General features: G+C 35.7%; 1 protein-coding gene across 1 annotated transcript in view; it reads right to left on the bottom strand.

Annotated features, from left to right (window-relative positions):
• LOC145295873 (uncharacterized) overlaps window positions 1-21,666 on the bottom strand; it is a 31,615-nt gene extending 9,949 nt beyond the window's left edge. Inside the window, exons 1-3 of the mRNA XM_080141612.1 lie at window positions 21,011-21,666; window positions 4,192-4,272; window positions 394-546 (exon numbers count right to left, since the gene is read on the bottom strand). Of these exons, the coding sequence (XP_079997738.1) occupies window positions 394-546; window positions 4,192-4,272; window positions 21,011-21,200 (424 nt within the window). The 5' untranslated portion in view covers window positions 21,201-21,666. The remainder of the gene's footprint in view (window positions 1-393; window positions 547-4,191; window positions 4,273-21,010) is intronic.
• Between the last annotated feature and the right edge of the window lie 5,622 nt (window positions 21,667-27,288).

The following is a 27,288-nucleotide window of genomic DNA, read 5'->3' as shown; positions in this document are numbered from 1 at the left end:
TATTGATCCAACATGTCGTGTCGTCTACTATCAAATAAAAATTCATAGTATGAATTAATATGGATATTCTTCTCGCCTTTTTCTTTTTAATTTGTTTTGTTGGTGTCCCATCACTTCAATGTTGTATCCCTGTGCCATGTTTTACAAGTATTACTTTAAATGATTGTGCCCCCTAGACGTGAATGCCTTCAACTAACCTGACAAGCAGCAAAATCTCACCCCCCCTTCACCATTGAAGTTCCTAGATTTCAGAAAGCTTTCTACTCTAAAAGTTTCTTCTGCCAAACTGCTAGACTTTGGAATTCCCTTTCTCTACCCTGGATCCCTTACTATGCTTACATGCAGAAATTTAAATGTAATCTGAACATAAATAAAATTTTGAAGACAACTTACCTGCCAAAAGCTGTGTAACGGCAACAATAAAAAAGAGGTGAGTTTTCTTCAACGATGAACAACAATCGGGCACGCCACATAGAAGGATCAAATGGGTGATGAGTTGAACGAATGCACTTAAGCAGACAAAGATCACAAAACATTGGTCCAAACCTGCAGTTCAGAAGAAAAATCAAAAGCAATAAATTGCAGGGATAATCTTTTTGTGATTTCTTTTGAGAAGAGTCATCAAAAAAAATAAATAAATAAAAAAATGCAATAAACTTTTGCATTATTAAATTACTTCTATGAAATGTTTTTAACTTGTGCAGAATACGGACTAAGATATCATTGGCATATTCTGGCAGGTTACATAAATCAAGACACGTTGCCATGGTGTAATGGCTAAAATACTTGATAAAATTCAGTTGTAAGTGATACTCGTCTAGAGCTTGAAGGTTTAATCCTCAATGCATGCAAAACTCAAAATACATTTGCTTGAGACTTCTACCCAGCTAATAAGTGCCGCGCCATCTGCTATCTCATCAATGAAATGTTGCATCCTTCTGCCTGTTTTACAAGTACCTTAATGGTAGAACTAAAAGCCCTAGTACTACCTCAACATAAATAGCCCAGACAAACCCGACAAGCAGCAAAATCCCACCCCTACACACTAGAAATCCCTAAATGTAAGAATTCTTTCCTCTTTGTCAGAAAAAAATGCTCATGGAATGTGAGGATTAAAGAAAAAAAATCAGGGAAGCAAGAGTAATGAAGCTGCCAAAAGTAAACTCAAGATTCATTTTCTAATCTCACTATTTTTTCATTTTTTTAATGAAAATGAGTCACCACTTATCAAGGCCAGACACCACTTGAGGATAAGGGTTAATGAGATGGAATGACGTTTGAATATCTTGAAAGCTATTGACATTGGCATTGAAGGTGACCAAGTTGTAATCTGCGGGAAAGTAGTCATGGAGCAATGTGTTTCACAGTCGGGGGGGGGGGGTTCTTCTGTGGAAGCTCTGTTCATGGAATATATCTATCAAAACATATATATATATATATATATATATATATATATAAAGAGCAAACAGTTAATAAAACATGTTAAAAACACTTTGAAAAAGAGTTTAAAACATATTTAATCTGAAAAGGAAACACTTGATAAGTGGATAGTCCTTAATCTGCAGAGTTTCGAAGAAATACTTTCCTTCTCATCAGAGGATAGCAATTAGCAAAATGCGGGATCGGATTTTGCATACAAAAGTATTTGATGAAACTGCAAGTAAGTCAAAGATCTTACTTGATAACAAAAAGTGAAGCAGAGGGAATATGGTAAATAAAAAGGTGATTACATGTGAATGGATAGTCTGGTGAAAGGTGAATAATCCAATCACGGTGAAATCCAAAAATATAAATCCAAGAAAGTTAATTGAATTTCCATTCGCACAAGTAAAATCCAAGGAAATCACGTAAATATAATCCAAAAGGCCAAAATCCATGGAATAATTCACAAATATACACAAGGAAAAGGGGAAAAATTCCAATAATTTTAATAAAAGAAAAATAAGATATGCATTTCACACAGCTGCTGAGACCTAATTTATTATATATATATATATATATATATATATATATATATATATATATATAGAGAGAGAGAGAGAGAGATAGGTATGATATTACAGCCAAAATCAAGACAGTAACAAGAGAGGAGTTTGTTGGTGTTAGTGACAATTTCACACATTGTATCCATGTGTGGTTTATTATTTTACTAGCCTGGGTGCCCAGCATTATCTGGGTGTTTGGAGCTGTGTGTTGAGCAAAAAAAAAAGTGGTAGTAGTCAGGCAGACTCAAACCAGTACCGCGAAGGAGGAAAAGAACGTGAAAAAAAAAGTGATGTCTTTGCTGTTGCATCCATCGCGAAACCAGAAGTGTCAAAGGTTTAAATTAAGGCTAGTCAATCGAAAAGAGGAGATGACTTTGGAAAATATTGGTGAAAAAAGCAACCCCTTCCTGTAGAAAGGTGCCCAGTTGAGGGTGTAAGAATTAATGTTTTTAGCTAATTTTTCGATATTTGTCATCTGAAGTTGAGCTTCAAAACGATACCGATCTCGTGAAAATCCGTCACTTCTGTCGAAAGTTTTAGGCAGACATACAAACATACATGCATTTAAATAGACAGGTGAGATTTATATTATGGAAGATATTGAATAGAAATAGAACAAAGAATTCTTTGTATAATTTGGACTACTGTTCTTATCTTGAGTGTTATTTGCACAATGTTTTTCAACCAATTTAACCTCCGACCTTCTTCAAGTGTGACCTCTTGAACTTGGGAATCCGTATGGAATTTTGAATGCAACCCTTCATTTAATCTACAAGGGCAGCCATGACCGAGTAGAAGTAATTCATAATTGTATCCTTGGAATCGTCCAAACTGAGGATTGAATAAAGGATGGTCTTCTAGAGGTTAAAGGTTCAATCCTCAGTTTGGGTGATACAAGAAATACAATTACGAATTACTTAAGACCTCTACCTGTTTTGGGCTGATGCAACAAGAACAAGCCAGCCTCGTGGATTAAATAAGGGTTCTGTTCAAAATTCTGTGCAAATTCCAGAGTTCAGTGAGATGCATCTAAAGAAAGTTGGAGGTTTACATCGGATGAAATGTTGCGAGAATAACATCCAAAATGAAAAAAGTAATTTGAATAATTCAAAATGATATAAATCATTAATCTTTATCTAAAAATATGTCAGAATACAAAGATTTTGTCCGCTTTATAATAGAATAATTATGAATTTTCTTAACAATTCCATGGGTACCATTTTTTGGGAGGAGGAGGAGGTTGCCCTGTAAATACAAACTCCAAGAGTTTTCCTAGAACCTCCTGCCTGTAGAACTCTGTCCCACTGGCCTGCTTTCCAGCTGACTACAATAGTCATTTTCTGTTACGTTATGCTGTAGTTCTATTGTTTTTAACCGTGTCGTCTATCTATTTCATCAATCGTATGCCAAACTGCTCAACGAATGTATATAACAAACTGTCAATTTTGGGTATATAAAAAAGTGACAATTTTATTCTCTGAACAATACTTTCACAGTAGGCTATAGAAGGAGGGGGGGAGAGAGAGAGAGAATGATGCTCAGTGGCAAGTGGCTTGTTGACGACCGATTGCACAGGTCAGTTTCCTCTGCTGTCTTTTTTCTTCTGTCTTTTTCTGAATTCCATTTGTTTACCAACACATCACCAAATTGTCAATCAAATCCACATTCCAAATGATTATTTACATTTTCAAAACTTGATCAACTAAAAAAACGTTGAATTCCAAGTTTTTGTACATTCTTCCCAATTGTTATCATTTTTGATGACATTTCTTGGTTTGAAAAATTGTCAACAATATTTGTGTGTGGGCACCCAGCTCCATATGGATGTGTTCACAATTCACAATAATTCTTGCATTGCCCAGAAAGCAGGCCAATGCGACAGAGTTCTACAAGCAGGAGGTACTAGGAAAGCTCTTTTCTTGGAGTTTGCAACATTTCAAGTCCAATGTAAACAAGTTTTTTTTAACGGTTTTCTTAAATAATTATACCCAATTTCAACCACTAACAATTACTATGCTGTTGTCCCAGTCACCACCATACACTTATTAACCTTTATTCTTGAGTGGTCGTTGGGCTTTGATATGTGGTGGCTCCCTTGTAAAAAAAAAAAAAAATATGATGTCACTTATATTTCTTACAAAATTTATTTAAATTATTCTTGACTTTAAAGTCATTAAATCTGTTTAGAATAAAAAAGAAAACTTACGCATTTGAAGCATTCCCTGGGTGGTTTTGTCGGCTGAATCAATCAGCTCACGATACGAACAGGTCTTCCGAACCCATCCATCTGCAAAGAGAGAAAAAATAAAGTTGAGAAGTTTTAGAGTTGAATACTTCGCATCAGTGATTCTCAACCTTTATAAATGGTGGCACACTATTAAGTTCTTTAAATTTTCGCAGCACACCTATCACAAAAATAAATTTTAAAATGAATATTTAATGCTTATTATTATTGAAAATTCAAAATATCTAACAATTTAAACAGACAATTTATTATAGACTAGAATGGATTCCCAGCATTGCCCGGTTGGACATGGAGTAAGGTTTGGACACACTTGTTATACTAAGGATATTGGGCACTTTCATCGATGGAATCGCCCCAAAAAAGAAGAAGTAGGTGATAACTTCCTCACCAGATATTTTGGCAGAAGGGATATGAAGAGAAGCATTTTTGTGGCCCATGTGCTGGACGCCCCCCCCCCCAATAATAAATAAATGAATTAAAGCTACTTTTTTTTCAACCAAAATAGTGGCGAGTGCCCATGTGACCGCAAAAAAAAAAAAAAAAAAAGAAAAAGAAAGCCGCAGTAGGCAGGCTCGGACCTGAAACGCAAACGAGGAAAAGAAGAGAAAAAAGCTAACATGCTAGTTGTCACAGTCACAACTACTTATGACGTCATGACCTTTCAAAATAATGTTTTTTAAACATACATTCAGTTTGCTAGGCGTACGTGACTTGCAAAAACCTTGATGCAAAAAGGGAACCCCCACTGACCACCACAGAATTAATCTTTTTTTCTAATTTTCAGATATTATGTGTCCGAGGGATCGGTTATTCAGATGGTACCGATTTCAACCCAGCCCAATGCGGCTGATGAAAGTTTTTAGCAGACATATGAATAAACACACAAACCGACGTTTAAGATTTATATTATAAACTTTTTTTATTTGAATTCTTTAAACTACTGTTCTCATCTTGAGTGTCATTTTCACAACGTTTAGGTTGATGTAACCTCTAACCTTCTTCGGGTGTATCATCTCAAACTTGGGAATCTGCATGGAATTTCGAGCTGAACCTTCTATTTATTTCACATACCATACCATGCTCTCATTCTGTCATCGATTATTGGATAGAGATCCTAAGTAATTTGCAATTGTATTTTCATTCATCCACACTGAGGATAAAACCTTCAACATTCAGGAGAATATCACTTTACAACTGAATTTTTTTCAATACTCTAACCACTGTGCCATAGGTCCTCAAGATGAGAACAGTCGTCTAAAGAACTCAGTGAATGCCGATCTTTGCTGCATGAAAGGTTTCATTCATCCAAGTTAAACAGACGAGGCAATCTACAGCTACAAGATGATCATGGTCGCTCATTAAATGCCATGAAGGTGAAAAGAAGCAAGGCTGCAGAGAATAAAAAGACCAGCATGTATAGACACCATATGCATGTATGTATAAAGACGTTTGTTTGATTTTTATTTATTGATTGCTCATGGGTGAAAACATAACACCTTGACTTGAATGAAGAGCAGAAAAGAAAGAAACAACCACTTCCGGGAGAGAAAAAGAGATACAAACAACTTAAAAGCCATGTTTGATTCCAGAAGAGTTTATAATGGGTAGCTATTGTATACAAGTCCTGGAGATGAAAAATTTTCAGTGGGTAGCTGTTCTGTACAGGTCCTGAACTTTATAATTTTGCAGGCAAAGAACAAAAGATCTTTCTCATGTTGACACAAAAAATTATGTGCTGGAATGCTAAAAGATTCAATACTTTTATGGAGCAATTCTGGTTTTTGATTGGTTGCAAGCAGAATGTGGCTCAATTTGATTCGTCAGTTCCTATCACGAGTGTCTAGAAGTTGAATGTTCCAACTTTCGGTAATCATACCCCCATTAAGTCAAAAGTATTGTAACACAAACAATATTGGCAAAGCATGAGAAGAAGCTTAAGAACAATGCTTGAATAACTTTGCAAGATAGACAAAGAAATGAAGACATTAAAAAAAAAAAGTTTAATATTAACATGTCCTTCCTCTCGTTCAACAACCACTGACTAATGCAGTGTCATGGTTTTTTTTTTTTTTTTGTTCATCTACTCTTTTGGGAGGTGACAGTAATTCAGTAGTTAACACTACAGACTGACAACCTGAGTGTCCTAAGCTTGAATTCAGTTCATTCCACAAAAAATCACTTTCACTTAGGATGTTGGCAACCTTCACGTAGTCTCTCCTTTAAGTATCTGATGTTTTTCTAGAAATAATTGTAATTAGAAAAATATTGAGAAAAACCAATGCCAACAATAGAATCTTTGAATTCATACGATATGATGAGGATTTTCTCATCTGGCCAGGTCATCATCTTTCACGGAGGGGTGTGCAGTAGCTTACAAGTATAAGAAACAAAATAAAACCAAACAAACTCTGACACATTCTTTAAATATCAGTTGCATTCTGGGTGTGTGTGTGACACCATCGACCCTCTACATGCTAAGGTGTACATCTAGTCTGCCAAGGCCTCTTTGTTGTCAATTAACATCAACTCATATGGATCTACATTGAGACACAACCTGCCTCCAAGTCAGTCAAACTAGCACCTATCCTCAAGATAAAACTGTACTCATCCATAATCCAAGACTGCCCATAAACTATCTCTACCTGTGGTAAACTGTCACAAAACTTTTTATATTTTGTGTTTTGCCTGCCACATCTTGATTAACAATCCTATTTTAGTTTCCTTTGTGTGCCTTCGTGAACAACTTTCTATACCTTTGTTCTACTGATAAATATATTCCCTCTTTTTTGTTACATTTTTTCCTCTTTTTTTAAAAAATTCCCAACACTTGGTGCATGTGTGTAGGGAGGGCGTTGATCGATCCATCAAATCCATCAATGAAATTGTTCATAAAAAGAGGTTATCATAGTTCAGACATGTTTTCCAAACTCCAGGCTGCAAGAATAAGATCAGATGAATAGACTGAATAATGCATAAATCTCACAAAAAACGACTGTGCTTTTGTTGGAATATTTCTGTAAAACTCAGAAATATGCATGTAAATTTGAAAGTAAGTCTTTATTTAATCTACAGGAGTAGCATGCTCTCGTTCATAGATTCTAATCCAGCAAACACCAATTCTTCCCTGCCTAACAGAAAGATTGCTCATAGAATAAGGGAAATGAGAGTTGTTAGGGTTAATAAATCCAAGAACCACTTTCTACTCCCCACTATAATTATTCTTACACATACACCAAAGAAGTCAAGAAAAGAACTAAAAATCGTACCTATAAAAATGTAACAGGATTTATTTGTGCTTACAAGTATTACATTCTGATACGCAACAAATATCATCATGCTCACATTCAATTTAACAAAATTTTTGACATGCTGGTATGTGTTGAATGGCTTTTACAAATTAACTTCCAAACCAACCTACCCCTGGTCAGGTCTTTATTTATCCCTCTTTCTCTCAAGTTCTCCCATGTTTTCTTGAGCTTTCTTCTGTGAACAGACCCTGACCACTCAACTGTTCTACATCTACTAACACAAGTGTTGGTTTAAATAATAACCTTTGTTATCTTAATTACAAAGTAAATAAAGAAAAACATACGATGGTTCTTTAAATAACTTCATATTGTAGAAGGTACCGATGATGACAAAACAAACACATGACTTAACAACGTAACATTTTCTCAGCACACAAAGAGGCACACAGAGAAACGTGTCTATTTTTTACACTTGTACAAAAAGAAGGTATAGACCAAAGAGGAAGAACATTTCATATTATGTGTCCTTTTATACGAAAAAAACAAAGGGAGCTAACTCAGAGTCCCTAATTTAAAGTCCATGTCATCAATTACTGGCACTGACAAATAACGGTCAAAGGGGGACAACTCTTCAATATCTCAAAATCAACAAACATTGCTATCCCCAATACCAAGAATTCTTATCCATTCTTTCAATGTGGCCATCCCATCGAAGTCTACAAACGTCTTCATATACTATCCCAATTTAATTTCTCCTGAGGTTATCAGAACTAAGTTTATCAATAAGACTCCTATTACTCATTCAGCATATCATTCTGATATCATTTCTCTCCATGCAACGCATGTCCTCAACCCCCACTGGCCATGTGTTACTTTCATATATCATCACACTGTGTACATATGCAATGATAGACTCTTCCCTTGGTTGAGAGTGGTAAAGCTCTGCTGGCTAGTAATGGCAGAAGTTCCCTGAACTTATTTCATCCACTCCTAATTCTTGCAATCACACTAGCACCTGCTCCTTCCTGTGCTCCAATGGTCTCACCAAGGTTACAAAACTTCAAACCTTCCTAATATGCTTAGATACAAGAATTCAAACTTACTAATGTCATAGAAGTTGTCTAGAGAAAAATAGAAACAGTGGAGAAACGAATGCTGTTGATTTGGTGATTAACTAAAAAAGGAGACATGCATAATTGGTTTTGGTAAACATTATAAAAATCTACCTGACAAAATACCCGGTGATCTAAGTGCAAGAGAAATTCCAACAATTACACTCAAAGGGATGGTCAGAATCTTAAAAAGATCTCTCAGTTAATATAGAGCAGATTAGTTTGACAGGAATGATCGTGAAGAAGCAGATGACAGCGAGAAACATATGTTGACAGTCTGAATACCCAGGCAATATAAAAAATGATGAGCAACAATGAATTCATGAATGCCTCGAGGAAGAGAAATAGAGAGTCATAGTTGTTAATGCCTGTATAAGACAGGACACCACTTGATGATAAGGATTACAATGAATAATGAGTTAAATATGTAAATTGGCTGATATATTGGCACAGATCCAATAAGGCTGTCTGTGAAACCACCTGATATATAAAATTGGAATGGAGAAGAGGTAAAACGAAAATAAATAAAGTCTTTTTGTGAGTTATATATATATATATATATATATATATATATATATATATATTATAATTTATTTTAAACAAAAGAATTATGTTGTGGAACCAATATTTTTATAAATATTTTAATTAAATTAAACAAATTATTCTTTTTATAAAATTTACTAAAAATCTTTTCTTTTCATCTGAACTCTTCCTTGTTTCAATTTTTTATTTTTTTCAACTATATGGTACTTTATCCTTTCATGTGTGTTTGCCATTTGAGGGATACTAGGAACGACAGCTAACCCGGGGGTGGGTAGGCAGTTTATTTTGTAGACATTCTTTTTTCTTTCTACAGAAAAGAAATGCAAACGTCAAAAAACCTTAAACATAAAAATGGCTTAAGAATAAGAACAAAGATGTGGAATTCACAATAGAATAAATAGAGCGAAGAAAAACGAATGTTTTGCTTACCTAAAATTCTATTGAAAAAAAACAAACTTGTTCATGTGAATATCTAATATCTAAATGCCATTTCAGTGACTTTCTTCTCGATATGTTAAACATGAATGGGCGATTGTTTTAAAAAGTTAACACTCATTAACTCATCGCCACAGAATATCTTTCATTTCAAATTCAAACGACTTAAAAAAAAAAATGGGTGCACTTATTAAGATGGGGTCAACAGATCGATTCTTTAAAATTGTAAGCAAAAACAACAGTACTTACTTGTCATTTCGAAAATAGTAATAGATCCAAAAAGTACGAAAATTTATTGAGTAGAAAATTATAGTTAAAAGTAATTTGGGAGTAAATTGCATTTTCCTTAGATGTGGACACCTTGAAGATTGCGAATACAGGAGACATGCTTCTCTCCCTTTTCGCCACTGTAATGGCCGACGTAGTGTTTCATACTGTAGCGATAGACTTTTTTTTTTTTTTTTTACTAAAAACACAGTTGTTCTATACAATGGATTTTCGTAATTGTTTGATATATTACTATTTTCGACATGACAATTAAGTAACTACTGTTAAACCACATACTTTTAAAAAAATATCAATCTGTCGACTATCTTAACAAGCATTAATAAAGCGTTGACCATTTTCTAATTTTTTGGAAATTAATTAAATAGTGTTTTTTTTTTTTCAACTTATGCAAAATACGAACAGTGTTGAAATAATAAAGTTATTACATTTAGAAAACCAGATATTTTTTTACATTAGGTCCATCTCCACAATTTTCTTTAAAATGACGACTTTTATAGATGCTGAATAAGAAAATCTCATTTAAATTTTGCAGAGACAAGTAGTTTTGAAGATATAAAGACCTGTATCATGCACTATAATTCACTGACGACCATGTTTGTACGTGTGTGCGATAAACAAATCTACTTCTCTGTGACCGACACTGCCACCTAGCGGGAAGACAATCCCACAACCGAGAAATTAGCAACGTGCATTGCGTGTAAAATGAAACAATTACGACTTTTTTTTTCACTTCCTTGCATAATTTCAGGTTAAGAACGGCTTTTGGAATAGAGATCCCCACCTCTCCATGCCAAGACCGGCTTTCAGACCAGACATGTAAACCTCCCCATGTTAAGAACAGCTTTTGGAATAAACACCCCATTGGGGGGGGGGGAGAAAAAATATTTGCCCCAAATTTTACTGATATTCGTTGTTAGCTGGGAGATATTTCTTCTCACCTGCTTTTGCTGCAAGACATTGGAAAAAAATTAACAATTACAACAAAGCATACCTCGAAAATTTGACAAATTTTATTTGTTCTTCGTTGCAAAAAAGGAAATGCTTATTTTGCCTCTGAATATAGCTGATAACACTGCGAAAGGTAAATGTCTTATCTTTAGCAAGAACTGGAATTCGGGTTCAGTACTGTTCAAAGATTGGATTACAGCAATTTGAAGGGGGTTGATATGATGCCTTCTGATGAAAGATTCGATCCTCAAATAGAGTCAACATCACAGAAGTTCATAATTAATGTTCATTTGAATCAAAAGTCATTAATGACAGGTCAATAATTCTGACCTTAAAAGTCTCTGGTAAACATATATAATAATAACTTAGCCTAATATTTAGGCTTTAAAATAAAGTCTCAAGGAGATGAGGTAGAGGCTCCCAAATGACTCCTATCCAGAGAAAGTTGAGTTATATGTTCCTTCTCCGACTGCTTGTCTGGAATTGTCTGAAACAAGAAAAGGTATTCAAAAGTCCGCCAAGCCCATCGTACGGCGGTTAAAATCTTGACCAATCTGATTGGTCTAAACAAAGACATTGGGTGGCCAATCAGCTAATGAGGAGCCTGCTTATAATTGTAGAATTTATCACACATCATACCCGAAAACCTGTAAAAGTTGACATTTCGAATTTAAACAGTGAGTTGGTGCACACGTACAAACATGGCCGTCAGTGAATTACAGTGCATAATACAGGTTTTTATATCTCGAAAGCTATTACTTTCTGGAAAATTTAAATGAGATTTTCTAATTCAACATAGTCAAAAATCTCTAGAAGTCGTCATTTTAAAGAAAATTGTGGAGGTGGACCTAATGTAAAAATTTACAGAAAAAGATTATATATATATATATATATATATATATATATTCAGTAAATTTACAGTAGGTTTTGGTTATTTTTTATTTATTGTATTTCTATTTTTTTCCAGTTTCTTAATTTTGAAATTTGTCTGCGTCTATTAATTTGCTCGGCCTTATCTGGTGACTGCCAGTTAAGCCCGAACCAGAACTGATGGAAAATCCTGAGGATCCAATTCAAATTCTGCAAGACTTCCTGAATTTGTTTTTGTTTTTTTTTAATTGTATTTATTTTTCATTTACGGTTCGCGTTTTTTTATTGCCTACGTAACAAATGTCCCTTGTTATATGTGTTAAATTATCTTGTCTTACATCATAATCACATGATTAAAATTTCCCAAGACCAATAGTAGAGTATACTGACAAAAACATCAACTATGAGTTTGGAGAAAAAACAAAAATACAGGAAAAACTTTGATATACGTAACTGTTATGGAATGAAAATGTTTGTGCTGTTTTTTATTTTATTTTTCTAAGACATACACACACATTAAAATTTATAAATTCATTTGCGTGAGAATTACAGCATTCACCAACACCAAACCTCTTGGGTCAAAAAGCAAGATGCTTGAGAAATGACCGACATAGCTGAGAGCATGTTTTTTTTTGTCAAAAATATGAATTTTTGACCAATCAGGGCTTGATTTATAAAACTTATTTTTGCAAGCTTCTGGGAGCCACTAAAGAAATATAAAAGCATAGAGACCTTCTCTCGTCAGAGAAAGAAATAACCGTATCGGTTAACAGCAATGCTCGCTGAGTGAAATTCAGTAGCTAAAATGACAGTTTTTCTCGCACATCAAAGAATATTGCCCGAGTCTCTCTTTCTCTCACTTTGCCACAACACATAGTCAGACGTTTTCTCTCACGCTCTCAAGTCTTCACTTTCTTCCTCCATTCTTTCTTTCATACAGATTGCCACCTTGGCGCACACTAAAATGTAATTTGTTTCTTTTAATGAAAAATAAACAAAAGTTTATTTTACATTATTTGGTAGTGTATTTTTATTTATTTATTTCAGAGGATTTATGCAAGTCCCCAACAATTGGTAAACCTGACAAAAAAAAAAAAAAAAAAAAAAAAAACAAATGGAAAAAAACATGGAATCACAACCTTCGGAAACACCCCTAGCCACAATATCGTTGAACATCCCACCTTTCAACCCGACTAACATTAAGTCCTGGTTTGTTTAAATTCAGGCATTATACGAGGTGAAACGAATCACCTCCCAGAGAATACGATATTGTCACTTGGTAGAAAAACTGCCAGTGGATGTCATCAAAGAAGTGACAGATTTGCTAGAAAATGTTCCAGAGTACAACCCATATTAAAGGCCCAAGGAAGGGGATTTTAAAACAGACCGGGGTCTTTAATGAAATAATGCTGCGCAACCTTTTCACTCAGGTTGAATTAGGAGACCGTACCCCATCACAACTATTATGGCACATGCGACCCTTGCTGAGTGATAACGAAATGTCCGAGAACATTATGCAAAGCTTATGGTGGACAAATTACTCACTAATACTACACAAATCCTCGCACCTACGATGGAGACAAAAACTGAAAACTAGCTGACATAGCAGACCGGATCCATGAAAGTCTTTGAAGCTGCAGGCTAAACATCAACTGCAACCAGCACAAACAAGAGATGAGAAACTAAACGAACTAAACGTCTACTGTAGAAAAACTGTCAAAACAACTACAAGACTTACTACATGCAGACAGTCGCTACTCCCACAATAACCGACCAGCCTATAGAAAACGAAGTTTGAGCAGAGGCCACAGTGACAATCGTGATAACACAAACAATTATTCTTATTATCACAGAAGGTTTGGTATGGAGGCAAGACGCTGCATACACCTGTGTTCTTTTAACAACATGAAACAGGAAAACGGAAATTTCACTCAGTAGAGACGACGAATGTTGTCGGATTTTCAACAAAAGGTTGTCTATTTTATATCCGCGACCAAATTCATGAATATAATTTTTTAATAGACACTGGAGTTGAAATAAGTGTGATACTGCCAACACAGAATCAGGAGACTATGCCACAGTTTTACCACCTACAAGCAGCTAACAGTGCAAAAATACCAACTTACAGAGAGAAATCTTTGAATATAAATTTTGGCATGCGACAGAATTTTTTGTAGAATTTTACCAAGCCAGCGTAACAACACCAATATTGGGAGCAGATATTTTAGCCAGATTCAACCTGTCTAGGGACATGACTAATCATACATTAATAGACAATCAAACCAAGATTTCGGTAAGAGGAATCACCTCAAGATACCAATCTATTGGAATCAGCTCTGCCTTATCCGAGGACACTTACATTCACCAGCTACTATGAAAATATCCACAACTCTCCCAACCATTATAAAAAACACAGACACCATAAAGCATAATGGCAAGCACTACATCAAAACAACGGGACAACCGGTCTACGCCACCACCAGCTGATTGAAACCAAATAGCTACAAGATTGCAAAAGACAAGTTTCAACATATGTTACAGCAGGGAATCTTCCAACCCTCGAAAAGTACTTGGTCTTCCCTCTCCACATGGTGCAAAAGTCAGATGCTACATCATGGCGTCCTTGTGGTGATTTTGAAAGATTAAATGTGAAAACAGTCCCAGATAGATACCCTATCCCACATATTCATGATTTCACCATCGGACTGCAAGGCGCCACCATATTTTCTAAATTGAATCTCGTAAAAGCATACTACCAAGTTCCAGTGGCAGAAGAAGATATTCATAAAACTGCACTGACAACACTATTTGGCCTTCACGAGTTCATATGGATGCCTTTTGGGCTTAGGAATCCTTGCCAAACCTTTCAAAGGCTAATAGACAAAGGTTTTAGAGGTCTGGCATTCATATTTGCATATGTGGATGACGTTCTAATTGTCAGTAGAAACCTTGACGAGCACAGACAACACTTGGCGCAAACCTTTCAAAGACTGTCACATTATTGTCTAAAAATAAACATTGAGAAATGCATTTTTGGCCAAACGTTAATTTCTTCGGACACTTGATTGTGTGATTGAATATCTTGACTACCTGAGAAAGTAAGTGCTATTTCAAATTTCCCACAACCCACATCTGCCAGACAAGTACACCAATTCATAGGCATAATTAACTACTACAGACGATTCTTACCTAACTGTTCTACAATACTTGCACTGTTGACACGTCTGTTAACAAAAAAACAACAGTTAAAGTTAGAAGAACATACCTTAGAAGCCTTCAAACAAGCTAAAACTGCTTTGGCCAACTTTACAAAATTGAATTACATCAAAGACAGTGAGGACACAAAACTTACACTTAAAACAGATGCATCAGATATAGCTGTAGGAGCAGTCATGCACCAACAGGTGAACAACACAATGACTGCTATATCTTTTTTTACTGCTAAGTTAAGCAAGACGCAAAAAAATACAGTACTTTTTCAAGAGAACTGCTAGCAATTTACCATTTTAAACACTTGCTGGAAGGAAGGAATCTTTGTGTTTATACTCATCATAAACCATTAACATATGCTCTACATACATATGGTCCACGGGAAATCAGATATCTCGATTATATAACTCAGTTCTCCACAGATATCCAATATGTTAAGGGACAAGAGAACATTATAACAGATGCGCTATCTCGAGTTACAATTGCCTCTTTAAATTCCAGTTCATTAAATATGGAATTAATCACACAAGAACAGGAAAAAGATGAAACACTTCCAGCTATATTCATTTTCATAACTTATCTCATCCAGGAAAAATATGAACATGGACGTTCACAATTGGACTAAAACTTGTATACCTTGCTAAAAGAATAAAATTCACAGACACACAAAAGCACACTTGGCACTAGATTCACCAATTTTCACATCGATTTAGTAGGACCTTTACCCGCTTCAAACGGACATACACACATCCTCACTATAGTTAATAGATTTAGCAGATGGCCTACAGCCATAGCAGTCAAAGACACTTCAGATGCAACAATAGCCAGAGTTATACTGCAGGTCTGGATAGAAATTTTTGGAGTATCTTCAGTAATTACAACAGACAGGGGCTCACAATTACAATCAACTCTTTTTGCCAAATTTAATCAATAGTTAGGAACGAATTATATTAAGACAACTGCTGATCACCCTTATGCAAATGGGATGGTGGAAAGATTCCACAGATAATTGAAAGCTTCCTTGGCTATGTATTTAAACAATGCAGACTGGGCAGACAATTTATCATTAATTCTCCCAGCGATAAGAAACACGAAAAAGAAGATTTACAGAGCACACTTGCAGAGGTAGTTTTCAGATCAGCATTGACCCTACCTGGACAGTATTTCAGTTCAAAGACAGACATTTCACCTACACCATCATTTGTGACGGAATTGAAACATAAAATGTCTCTTCTCCATTTTACATCAACCAGGAAGGTAAATAAACAAACCTACATCCCAAATAACTAGTTTTGGACAGGAATGAAAAATATTTTACTATCTTAAGAAAAGGAAAAAAGATAACATCGCCACTGATTGCATTAAACCTGCATATATTGAGGAATATTCTCATGCAATTCCTCCACAAGAACGAATTCACACAGAATATGAAGCTGAAAAACGAAATACGGATGTCACGTCTACTACAAAAACCGACAGAAGAGTCCACTGCCCAAATCATTTTAAAAATATATCACATATTAAAAAAATATCTATACATCTAACATATTTTTTTTCCAATCTGGGGGAGTATTTGTGCCGTTTCTTATTTTATTTTTCTAAGAAACACACACACACACATGCATTAAAATTTATAATTCATTTGCACAAGAATTACAGCATTCACCAACATCAAACCTCTTGAGTCAAAATGCAGGATGCTCGAGAAATGGCCGATGTAGCTGAAAGCACTTTTTTTTAAATTTTATTTTTTGTCAAAAATATGAATTTTTGATCAATCAGGGCTCAATTTATAAAACTTACTTTTGTAAGCCTCTGGGAGATGCTAAAGAAATATAAACGGCACAGAAAACTTCTCTTGTCAGTAACGCTTGCTAAGTGAAATTCAGTAGCTGAAATGACAGCTTTTTCCCCCGCACGTCAAAGAACATTGCTCGAGTCTATCTTTCTCTCACTTCGCCACAACACATAGTCAGACATTTTCTCTTATGCTCTCAAATCTTTACCTTCTTCCCCCCTTCCTTCTTTCATACAGACTTCCACCTTGGCGCACACTAAAAAGTAATTTCTTTTCTTTTAACGAAAAATAAACAAAAGTTTATTTTACATTATTTGGTAGTGTATTTTTATTTATTTATTTCAGGGGATTTATGCAAGTCCCCAACATATTATACTCCTTAAAACATGGAAATTGAAGCAGTTTTTTTTGGGTTTTTTTCAACTAAGAAAATCAAATGGGTGACAGTGCACTGAGGGACCACTCGAAGACTTACCTTCGAGAAGCTGATTACAGGGAGGTTGAAAATAACAAAATGCCTTTCGGAATAAACACCCCCAACCTCCTCATGTTAAGAACAGCTTTCAGAATAAACACCCTTTGCAGATTGGACAATCAGTGCACATTGACCGTCTTCGGGTAGTTCCCCAGTGCACTTTCACCATCAAATGCTATAATGAAGCGAGAACGACCTGTTTTGATCCGCCATACTTAATAGAAGACAACTCAATTCGAACTACTGAGATTTAAAAATCGTCAGTCTTATAATGGCTATGATATACTATTAATCGCTAAAAATCGTAAAAAATGATTGGTGCTTATAAGCAGTTTTGTTACTGCACTACTTTTAAATATTTTTTTTCAGGTAAAATTCAAGTTTCACAATATCTTTTTTATTAAATTGTTAGATGGAAGCACATAATAGTTACAAAACACCCTCCCCTCCTCATGTTAAGAATGGCTTTCAAAATAATAACGTTATTATTTCTGCCCGGTAACAAAAGTGCATAAGTACCAAATGATTTTCTTAAAAAATAAAAACTACTTGATTTTTGGAATATGAGATTTTCGTTCCTTGACGGATATGTACATCATAAAGATTTTTTAGTATTTTTCTTTCTTTTTAATTGGGTTGAATTCTGGGCAAGAACCAAAAAATCTAAATAAATAATAAAAAAAATATAGCACAGTTCGTGTTTTGCATAAATACACTTGGGAGGGGGCGGGGGTCTGCTGAAAAAGTCCATTTGAAAATAATTAGGGTAAATATGAAGAATTACTCCACCCTCGAAAATTCCTTTAAAATTACCACTCTTATAAGTTTTCGGGGTCGCTGAAAACGAAAATAACGTTTAAAATTACGGTAAACGAGTAGTTTCCAAAATATGAAGAAATATTAGTATTCAAAAAGTCGGTGATCACTTTTCTATATTAATTTAACGTAAAATGAGCATCCACTTTGTGGCCACGATATTTTCGGGGGAGGGGGGCTTTCTTCCACCCTCAGAAAATCCTTTGAAATTACCATTAACTTTTAAAATTCCAAGAAACAAGTAGTTTCCAAGGCATGAAGTAATGCCCTCACTATGGTAACTTTTTTTTTTTGGGGGGGGGATATTCAATTATAGAACTTGTATTGTTTTTTTTAACAGGTGCTTATGCAGTTTAATTAACTGTTTTGAGAAGAACTGTTTAATATTTTACAAAAATTCTGTTTACATTTTGTGGGAGGCGGTTGAGGGGATGGGGGATGCATGTGTGGCGGCCGCCACAACACTCTCCACTCCACCGCCTCCCACCAAATGTAAACAGAATTTTTGTAAAATATTAAGCAATTCTTCTGCTTGGTTAATGTCGGTGCGTTACTTACGTTAAAATGGTTAATTAAACTGCATAAGCACCTGTTAAAAAACTATACAAGTTCTATAATTGGATATCCCGCTCCAAAAAAAGAACGAAACACAAACCGGCAGTCCCCCCCCCCCTAAAAAAAGAGGGGATGACCATAAAGTGAGTGCATTTCTTCATATCTTGAAAACTACTTGTTTCTTGGAATTTTAAACGTTAATGGTAATTTTAAAGGATTTTCCGAGGGTGGAAAGAAAGTCGGTGCTCATTTTACGTTAAATTAATATAGAAAATTGATCCCCCACTTTTTAAAAACTAACATTTCTTCATATCTTGTAAACTACTCGTTTGCCGTAATTTTAAACGTTATTTTCGTTTTAAGTGACCTCGAAAACCTACAAGAGTGGTAATTTTAAAGGAATTTTCGAGGGTGGAGTAATTCTTCATATTTACCATAATTAGCATACTGCACACGTGTTTATGTAAATAAAATAAATAAATAAATAATAAAACTTAAGTTTGTATTACAATCCCCGGCGGTACGAAAAAGTTGTCAAAACATAAATGTTACCAAAGACAAGTTAAGTTACTTTTCTACCTGGTTGAATAAGTTTTGAGTGTTTTTACTTCATGCAAAATGTTTATTCTGTTCGAAAACAATACTGAGAGCTATCGAAGAACAAGATAAAATTGGGTAAATGCTTACTTTAACTACAACCGAAAAACGAAAAATAAAAATGCTTTTGTAAATCGCTCGTAAAAACTTAATTTTTTAGATCAATTAAAACGCATAAAAAACTACATAACACAGAAAAACAACCATTTTTTTTGTTTCTGAAAACTTTATTTCAAATGTCTGCTAAAAAATTATTCCGCGATGTGACAAGTCACCTTACTACGCGTGTCCATGCGCGAACGCATCATGTAAGAATAGCATGAACGTTGGCGGTGAGGTGAGTTGGCACAAAATAGTGCGAGGGTTCAGGGGTTAATACCATGGAAACGGTAAATTTGCGACGGGTTTGAATATCAGATTAGTTGTTAGCGACCCCGAAAACCTATAGAGAACCAACTTTTATTGGTCGGTGTTCTGTTGTAGTTAAAGTAAACATTTACCTAAAAATTGCCGTGATGTCTTTGAAGTTTTGATAATCACTTCAAAAATAAAGCAGTAAAACAAAATGGTGGCAGCAACCCACCCAATAAATGTTACCATAAAAAAAGTAACTTATCTTGCCTTTGATAACATTTATTTGTTATATTATTTTTTTGACAACTTTTTCGTATCTCTGTAGATTGTAATACAAACCCACAAATTTATTTCATCTGAGAAATCGACTGCTAACAAGTTTTAGTATCGATTTCAGAACTTAGGAAGAGAAGGTACCGCGACCGCGCTGAAATAATAACATTATTTAGAAACCCATTCTTAACATGAGGAGGGAAGGGTGTTTTGTAACTCTGTACTTTCACCTTAATAATTTAATAAGAAAAAATACTGTAAAACTTGAATTTAACTTAAAAATACTATATATATATATATATATATATATATATATATATATATATATATATTAAAGAAACATACCCCACTCTGATGAAAGGTGTTCGATCCTCTACCCAGACATTACCTCCTCCCCCTTTGGGAGGATAGATTTAATTTGTTACCAGTTTCCTGCGGCGGGCTCACTGGGGAATGCTGATAAGGACGACCATGTTAAATTTTGCAACTATCCAGAATTGTCACTTTTGGGGGAGAGCTGGAATCTGGATCCTCTACGTTAAGCCGACATAAAGTCACATTTTTTTCTCTTTGTCGTCGAATAATGTCAGCTTATTGTATTTTGATGTAAAACCAGGAAGAAAATCGTAAAATTATTTACAAAGACCGGATGACGTGATATGAGGTCGGTTTATAGTGGAAAACTGACAAGCCAGCACCAAAAAAGGGGGCATTCTGGATGAAAAAACTGCCGTCGTGCTCTACCTGGTCGGCATTTCCCAGTGCGGGAGGGGTACCTCAGACGATAGAGAGAATACTTTGATGTACGTACCAGTCACGGAACCAAGATGAAACATTCCAAAAATCATATAATTTGATTATTTTTTATTTTTTTAATTATTCAAGAAAATCAAATTTTACGACTAAGAAAGCGATCGTAGTGTTTTTCGTCGGAAACGATTAAATCCGATAACGGAGGACAACTCAAATCGATGTGTCGAGATGAAAAATAAGCCTTATGTTCAATGTAGTTTACTCGTAAAATCACTAAAAATCGTAAAGTTTCATTTTCTTAGTTAAAAAAAAACAAAAAAACTACTTGATCGAATTATATGATTTTTGGAATATGATATCTCCGTTGGCGTTCTGTAATGTATACGTACAGCATTAGCAATACAGCATACAGACTTTTCTGTGTTTTCTTTACTTTTGTCGCCATAAGTGCTAATCTAAATAAGCACCCAAAAAAATAGTTAAGAGAAAAAAAAAAGTTACCTACCGGATTTGACCTCGCTTATGCAAATCTTCCATAATCCTATGTCGGTGACCTCCGTATAATCTGTCATGTTTTTCGACGTCTGGACCCACGAATTAGTCCCAATCGAGGCACACATCAAACCGAGGGAGACAAAGCACAAGAATATCGACAAAAATGCCCATAACATTTGGCCCTGTGACATCGAAGCCATGGCTCGGACTTTTTTTTTTTTGTACTTTAAGCTAAAAACTGCGTTGTTTGTTTTCTCCCTTCTCAATTCGCGCGAGGAATGTTATTGTTAAAAAAACTTTTATAAGGTGTTTGTACCCTCCAGCTGTTACAGGTGTTAACTAAATTGATGGTGTCTAGACAAAAAGAAAACCTCGTTTAGATATTAAAAAAATATTGATGATTTATAGTTTTGTCAATAATCAAAGCCCGTCGTCACGCACGCACGACAGAGTTAGCTTTAAGATGATAAAAAGTAATGAAATCTTTACTCTGTGTCGTGGTTGTCAGGTGCGAGCGCGGATGGGCGGGATTCAAGTGGGCCACTGGGCCACCACTGCTGTTGAATCGTGACGACCTTAATAGCAGGTAAAAAAGGAAGGAAGGTAGATACAAAGATACTGGTAAATTTGGTGTTGTCTTTCTCAGGGTGGTAGATGTTAATGTATGTATAATAAAAAACAAACAAAAAAAAAAAACAGTTACCTGTGAGTGAGTCACAGTCAGTGGTTACAATAAGAAAACCAAACATATTTCTTATTTAAAGGAAATAAAAGTCGTGTTCTAAGTTGTTATTTTACAACTTTTCCCTTCTTAGCGACAAAACTTCCATTTTGCTACAAGGACTCCTTAAGTAAATATGCTTCACTCAAAAGTCAAATTCTTCTATATTGGATATAGATTCTATATCCAATATAGAAGAGAATAAGTTACGACGCTTCTATATTATAATAACGGAAAAATATTGAATTTCACATAACGTAATTGCCTTTGTCTCAAATAGGAGCATATCCAAATTACGAAAAACGATAAGGTAGAAAAATAATTATAGTACTAGTGCAGAGAGTGATCCGTGCTGAAATAATAACGTTATTATTTAAAAAGCCATTCTTAACATGGGGAGGGTGTTTTGTACCTATTCTTTTTTTTTTTTTTTTTTTTACACAGTGATCACCACTTATCAAGGCCCGGAAGCCACTCAGGGATAAGGGTTATTGCAAGTACATAAAGTTAGTGAGGAGATTTGCTGAAGTGTTTACTTAAGGGGGCGGTTCATTAGGAATTTGTTAACATTGGACTTGAAGACATCCAAATTGTAGTCCTGAGGGAAGCAGGCAGACGGAACAGAGTTCCACAGGCGTGCAGTTCTAAGAAAGAAGCTTTGTTCATGGAATCCGCGTTTTGATTTAGGCACAGATATAGAGTGGGGGAAAAGGCACAGATATAGAGTGGGGGGAAAGGCACAGATATAGAGTGGGGGAAAATTCTATACTTCAACCTTACAATTGAATAAAAAAAACATATAAAACTTTAATTAAACTTGAAAATACGATTTTAAAAATAGCGCGGATCACTCTCTGCACTAGCACCATAATTATTAATGAAGAAAGAAATTTGTGAAATGAAGCGAAATCGACGCTTCTACAGAATTAGGACGAGATTTTCGGAAATCGTAAAACTGAATTTCATATGAAAACAGTGGTGTCTACATAGTCCTCATATTTTTAAGATGATTATATCCAAAAATTACGAAAATTGATAAGGTAGAAAAATTTTTATTAAAGAAAATGAAAAATAGAATTCGATGAAAACGATCGTAAAACACAGGAGAATTCAACAGGGAGGTGATTTTAAACAAAGATGGCGGCAAATTTCCACCTGCTAACACGATTAAAGTTGTTTTGCTTAATATTCAGGTAATTTCGACTGCATAATTTTGAAGCTACCATTGTAATTTATTAGAATTGACAACAACAACAAAAAAAATCAGTTGAAACCATTGTTTTTTTTTTTTTTTTTTATCTGAAAACTCCCATTTATCGACTACAAAATCTCGTCCCAATAATGTAGAAGCACCGCAAAATCACTATATTACGCTTACTTAAAAAATTTTTTTTAAAGTTGACAGCGGAGATAATTAAATTCTACTGCTTACTTCACGTAATGAACGTAATTCAAAATGTCGGACAAATTTTATTTCTCATCTAAACTTTATCGAAAACTATTTTTCTTATCGTTTTCCCTATTTTTTTTTCTCGATATGTTACTATTTGCGACAGGACAATTACGTAGGTACCATTTATTCTACTTGAAATTTAATATTTTTCGTTATTATATAGAAGCACCTAAGTGGCCATTTGTATATATGACTAAATGAGGAATCATTGTCAGTTAATATTATGCAGCTAAAATTAAGAAAAGCAGTTTTAATCCAGTTTTGTTATTAGATAAACAAAACATCATGCAAAAGTTGGTCACCATTTTGTTTTCTTTCGGTTTTCACATGATGTTGACACTTTTCAAGCTTGCCTTTTTTTTTTTCTTTTTTTCAATTTTAAGTGCTTAGTACTAACTGGATTTTTAAAGGCAGTGATTATGTAAAGAAAAGAACAATCTAAAACTATGTTGAATGACTAAACGGACTTCTTCTCGCATTCTTCCATGACTGTGACCTGTATAATTTGGCAATGAAATGTTTAAATGAAATCAATGACGTTTTTACTTAAGGGTGGCAACTTATCACTTCAAGGGAGATAATTAATTTCAACTTATTTCTAGATTTGTTTTTCCAACAATTTATTTTTGAGAAAGATTTTTTTAAAACTTTTTTATTCATCCCAAACATGGCATATTACCAAAAGGACATAAAATGTTACTTTCAGAGGCCAGATTTATAGGAGGCGTTCTTAATGTGTAGCTATGCATCAAGATGTGTTTGTTCACATTACATTTAAATTTCTGCATGTTGGTACTGTTGGGGAAACAGGGAAAAATTTGAAATGGAAGCAGTCTAAGGAAAAAAGCTTGAGTGGAAAGAATGCTGCCCAGGTATGGGAAGTGCTTAACTCATTCTATGGTGGTGCCATCCATGGTGATGTTGAAGTTTAGCACAACTTCTCCTGGCTGTGGTTGGGCCAGTATTTTGGTCTTGTTAACTGTTAGGCCAAAGCATGAGTACGCACCGTGAAAATTGTCCACAAACTGCTGGAGTTCATCTGGGGATTGGGCCACGATGGCATTGTCGTCTGCATATTGCAGTCCGTCAATGTGATGGTGTTGGTCATTCGTCTTAATTTTAATTTGCCTAGTTTGGAAATTCCTGCATCAAACCTGAACTTGGTATCCATCTCTGGATTGTTTAGGGGGACTTCAAATATTATGGCCGTGAGATAGAGATAGTGAGATAGTGTCGGTGCCAGCACACAGCCCTATTTAAGCCCGCAAGTGATCAAGAAGGGTTCTGACAGGCTGCTTTGGTGGATCACTTTAGCTGGAATCCCGTCATGCAGGGCTTTGATCATGTCCACAAATGGTTCAGGGACTCCAAACCGATCTAGGACTGACTACATTGTTGTTCCTGGAACACTGTCATATGCATTTCCAAGGTTGTAGAATATCAGGAATATGGGGTTTTGTTGTTCTTTTGATTTTTAATGTAGCTGGCAGGCACAGAAAATCATGTCAATGGTTCCTCTTGATAGGCGGAAACCACACTGGGATTCAGACAGGATATCTTCAGCTATGTCCTGTAGTCGGTTTAAAAGTATACAGGTCAGAATCTTCCCTGCTAGCAAAATCCCTCTATAATTCCTACATTCTCTTCTCTTTCTTTTTAAAGATGGTAACAAGAGGAGCATTTTTCCAGTCACTGGGGACCTGTTTTTCCTCCCATGCTTTTAATATGAGAGAGTGGAGGCATGTCTTCACAGGGACACCCCCTTGTGTGAGGAGCTCTGTAGAGATGTTGTTAGGTCTGGCAGCTTTCCCTTGACGCATTTGTTTTAGTGCTACACTAAACTCTTCAAAGGTTGGTGGAAGAGACATCCATAGGTGAGGTGGATGCTATGTAACATTCCTGACGAAGTCCTGGTAGGCTGAGCAGTCTCTATTGAGTAGAGTGTTGAGTGTTCAACCCGTCTGTTCTGTAGTTTAGTTTCTTCTGTCAGGACAGTGTTGGTTGCTGACATGAGAGCTAAGTGCTTGAAAGAAATCGAAAACTAACTACAGGTAGGCCACACTACTTTAAGAAGACTGTTAACAGAGTCTTCAAGAACAAGGATCTAACCATGCAGACAAAGGTGATGGTATACAACACCATAGTTGTATCCACCCTATAATATGCGTGCAAGACCTGGACCATCTACAGTAAAGACCTTAAAAAACTCGAACAGTTCCACCAGAAAAAACTTTGGGCCATCATGCGGATTAGGTGAGACGATTATGTTTCCAACATAACTGTCTTCGAGAGAGCCAACATCACCAGCATCGAGGCCTTGATCATGAAACACCGACTGAAATGGTCTGGCCATGTGGCGCACATGAAGGACAATAGACTGCCCAAACAAGTGCTCTTCAGTCAACAAAATGCAGGATATTGATCCTAAGACCGCTTGCTACTTAGAGTCAAAGACCAGCTGAAGAAATCTCTAGGTGAGGCCTATATAGATTCAAACACCTTTGAAGTCTTATCGAACAACAGACATGAATGGAAGAACAGAGTCAAAGTGAGTACAAGCCAATTTGAAGAAAATAGAAGAGCCAATCTAGAACCAAATGGCAACAAAAGGCCCTTAGAGCCAACCAACCGCACCCCCCACAATACAATGTGACCAATACCCCCAACTATTCAGAGCCCAAGTTGTTTTTTCCAGTCACAAAAGGACTCATCATCCTGATAATGACTAAAATTGTTACGAAACTCATAAAGCTTTCTCTTCTGCTTCTTTTGTGTATTGGACTTGGGAACTATGATATTCAGACACGAATGCATGCCACTGCCAATGACAATGAAGAAAAGAAGCTATTGGAGTAGAAAATTTTCTGTTATTTGGAGGTCTCTACAGTAAAGGGGTGGGGTTTTGCTGCTAATGAGGTTTATCGGCAGTATTTATGTTGAAAGTATACAAGTGGACTAAGTTTAATGGAGCACATTCCGTGGAAGTTCTTGAAGAACAAGCACAGGGATGCAACATTACAGCGATGGGACAGGGGCTGGAGTTGGTAGACAATCAGGTTAGAAACTCAGTCCAAGAAGGAAAAACTAGTGGTTGGTTCACCAATTCAGATATGGCAACAATACTCTGAATGGTGGCTTTGGATACTGACAGGTGTGAGAAGCTTACTACTCCGACAGAGGGAGGGCATCTTCTTTGCAGCAGACTTAGCAATATCATCTTGAATGAAAAAAAAAGGAAATTAAATGAAGAAAATATTTTGTTTCCCCACAACTAAATACAACTGTAATTTCCACCGTCCATTCTCTTTGTCAGCTGTCAAAAAACTAACTGACCCTCGCGCTTCCAACTCATTCTTCTCAAAACAGTTTCTGTCGTCTTGTGCAAATTAATGGCATGTGTATATCACTGAGCCTTCTACAAATAAAGATCTTTTCTTTTCTCGTTCCTTCTCTCATTCTATCACCCAACAGGAAAGAGATAGGCACATTGTTTGTGTAAGTCACTTTCTTTATTACTTACATCACGTAATCAATTTCCCTAATGTTGTTGTTCAATTCTGCTACATTCCTCTGTGATCTGATGATCATGTAGATGACAAGTCAGAGGAGGTCTTCTTTGTCTTGTTCTCCTTTGAGGTAAAGGTACTTCTTCCAGGTAACTCATCTGGAGAAGTGTTATTTGGCACTGATGTGTCGTCTTCTTCAGAGGCATCACCGCATGCCTCATTGATAGTAACAAACCTTGCATTTGGGTTGAGGATTTGCTATCACTGTCACCCTCCGTGGTATTCAGGCCCATGATGGGATGCAAATCCCTTACATGACAGGGCATCCTGTCGACAAGAACATTCTGTAGGTTTTTCACTCCTATGATGCATCAGCGTATGTAAGGGTTCACGCCACGCCCAACTGAGGTCTTCACCCAAACACGATCGCCCACACTATATCTGTTCTGTTGCAGCAGTTTGGGCTTGCCTGGAGGGGGTTAATCAATACCTTTCAGTCGAACGCAGTAGTGATGAATCAGATTAGCTAGGGTAGTTAGTGATGACACATCGTCTTTGGGAGTAACATTGTACCAATAGATTACTTTTGCTATGAAACACTTCCCTTG

The sequence above is a fragment of the Euprymna scolopes genome, chromosome 16, assembly GCF_053919585.1.
Source record: "Euprymna scolopes isolate OS-2025 chromosome 16, ASM5391958v1, whole genome shotgun sequence".
Classification (NCBI taxonomy): domain Eukaryota; kingdom Metazoa; phylum Mollusca; class Cephalopoda; order Sepiida; family Sepiolidae; genus Euprymna; species Euprymna scolopes.
This window is presented reverse-complemented; position numbering and strand designations above follow the sequence as displayed.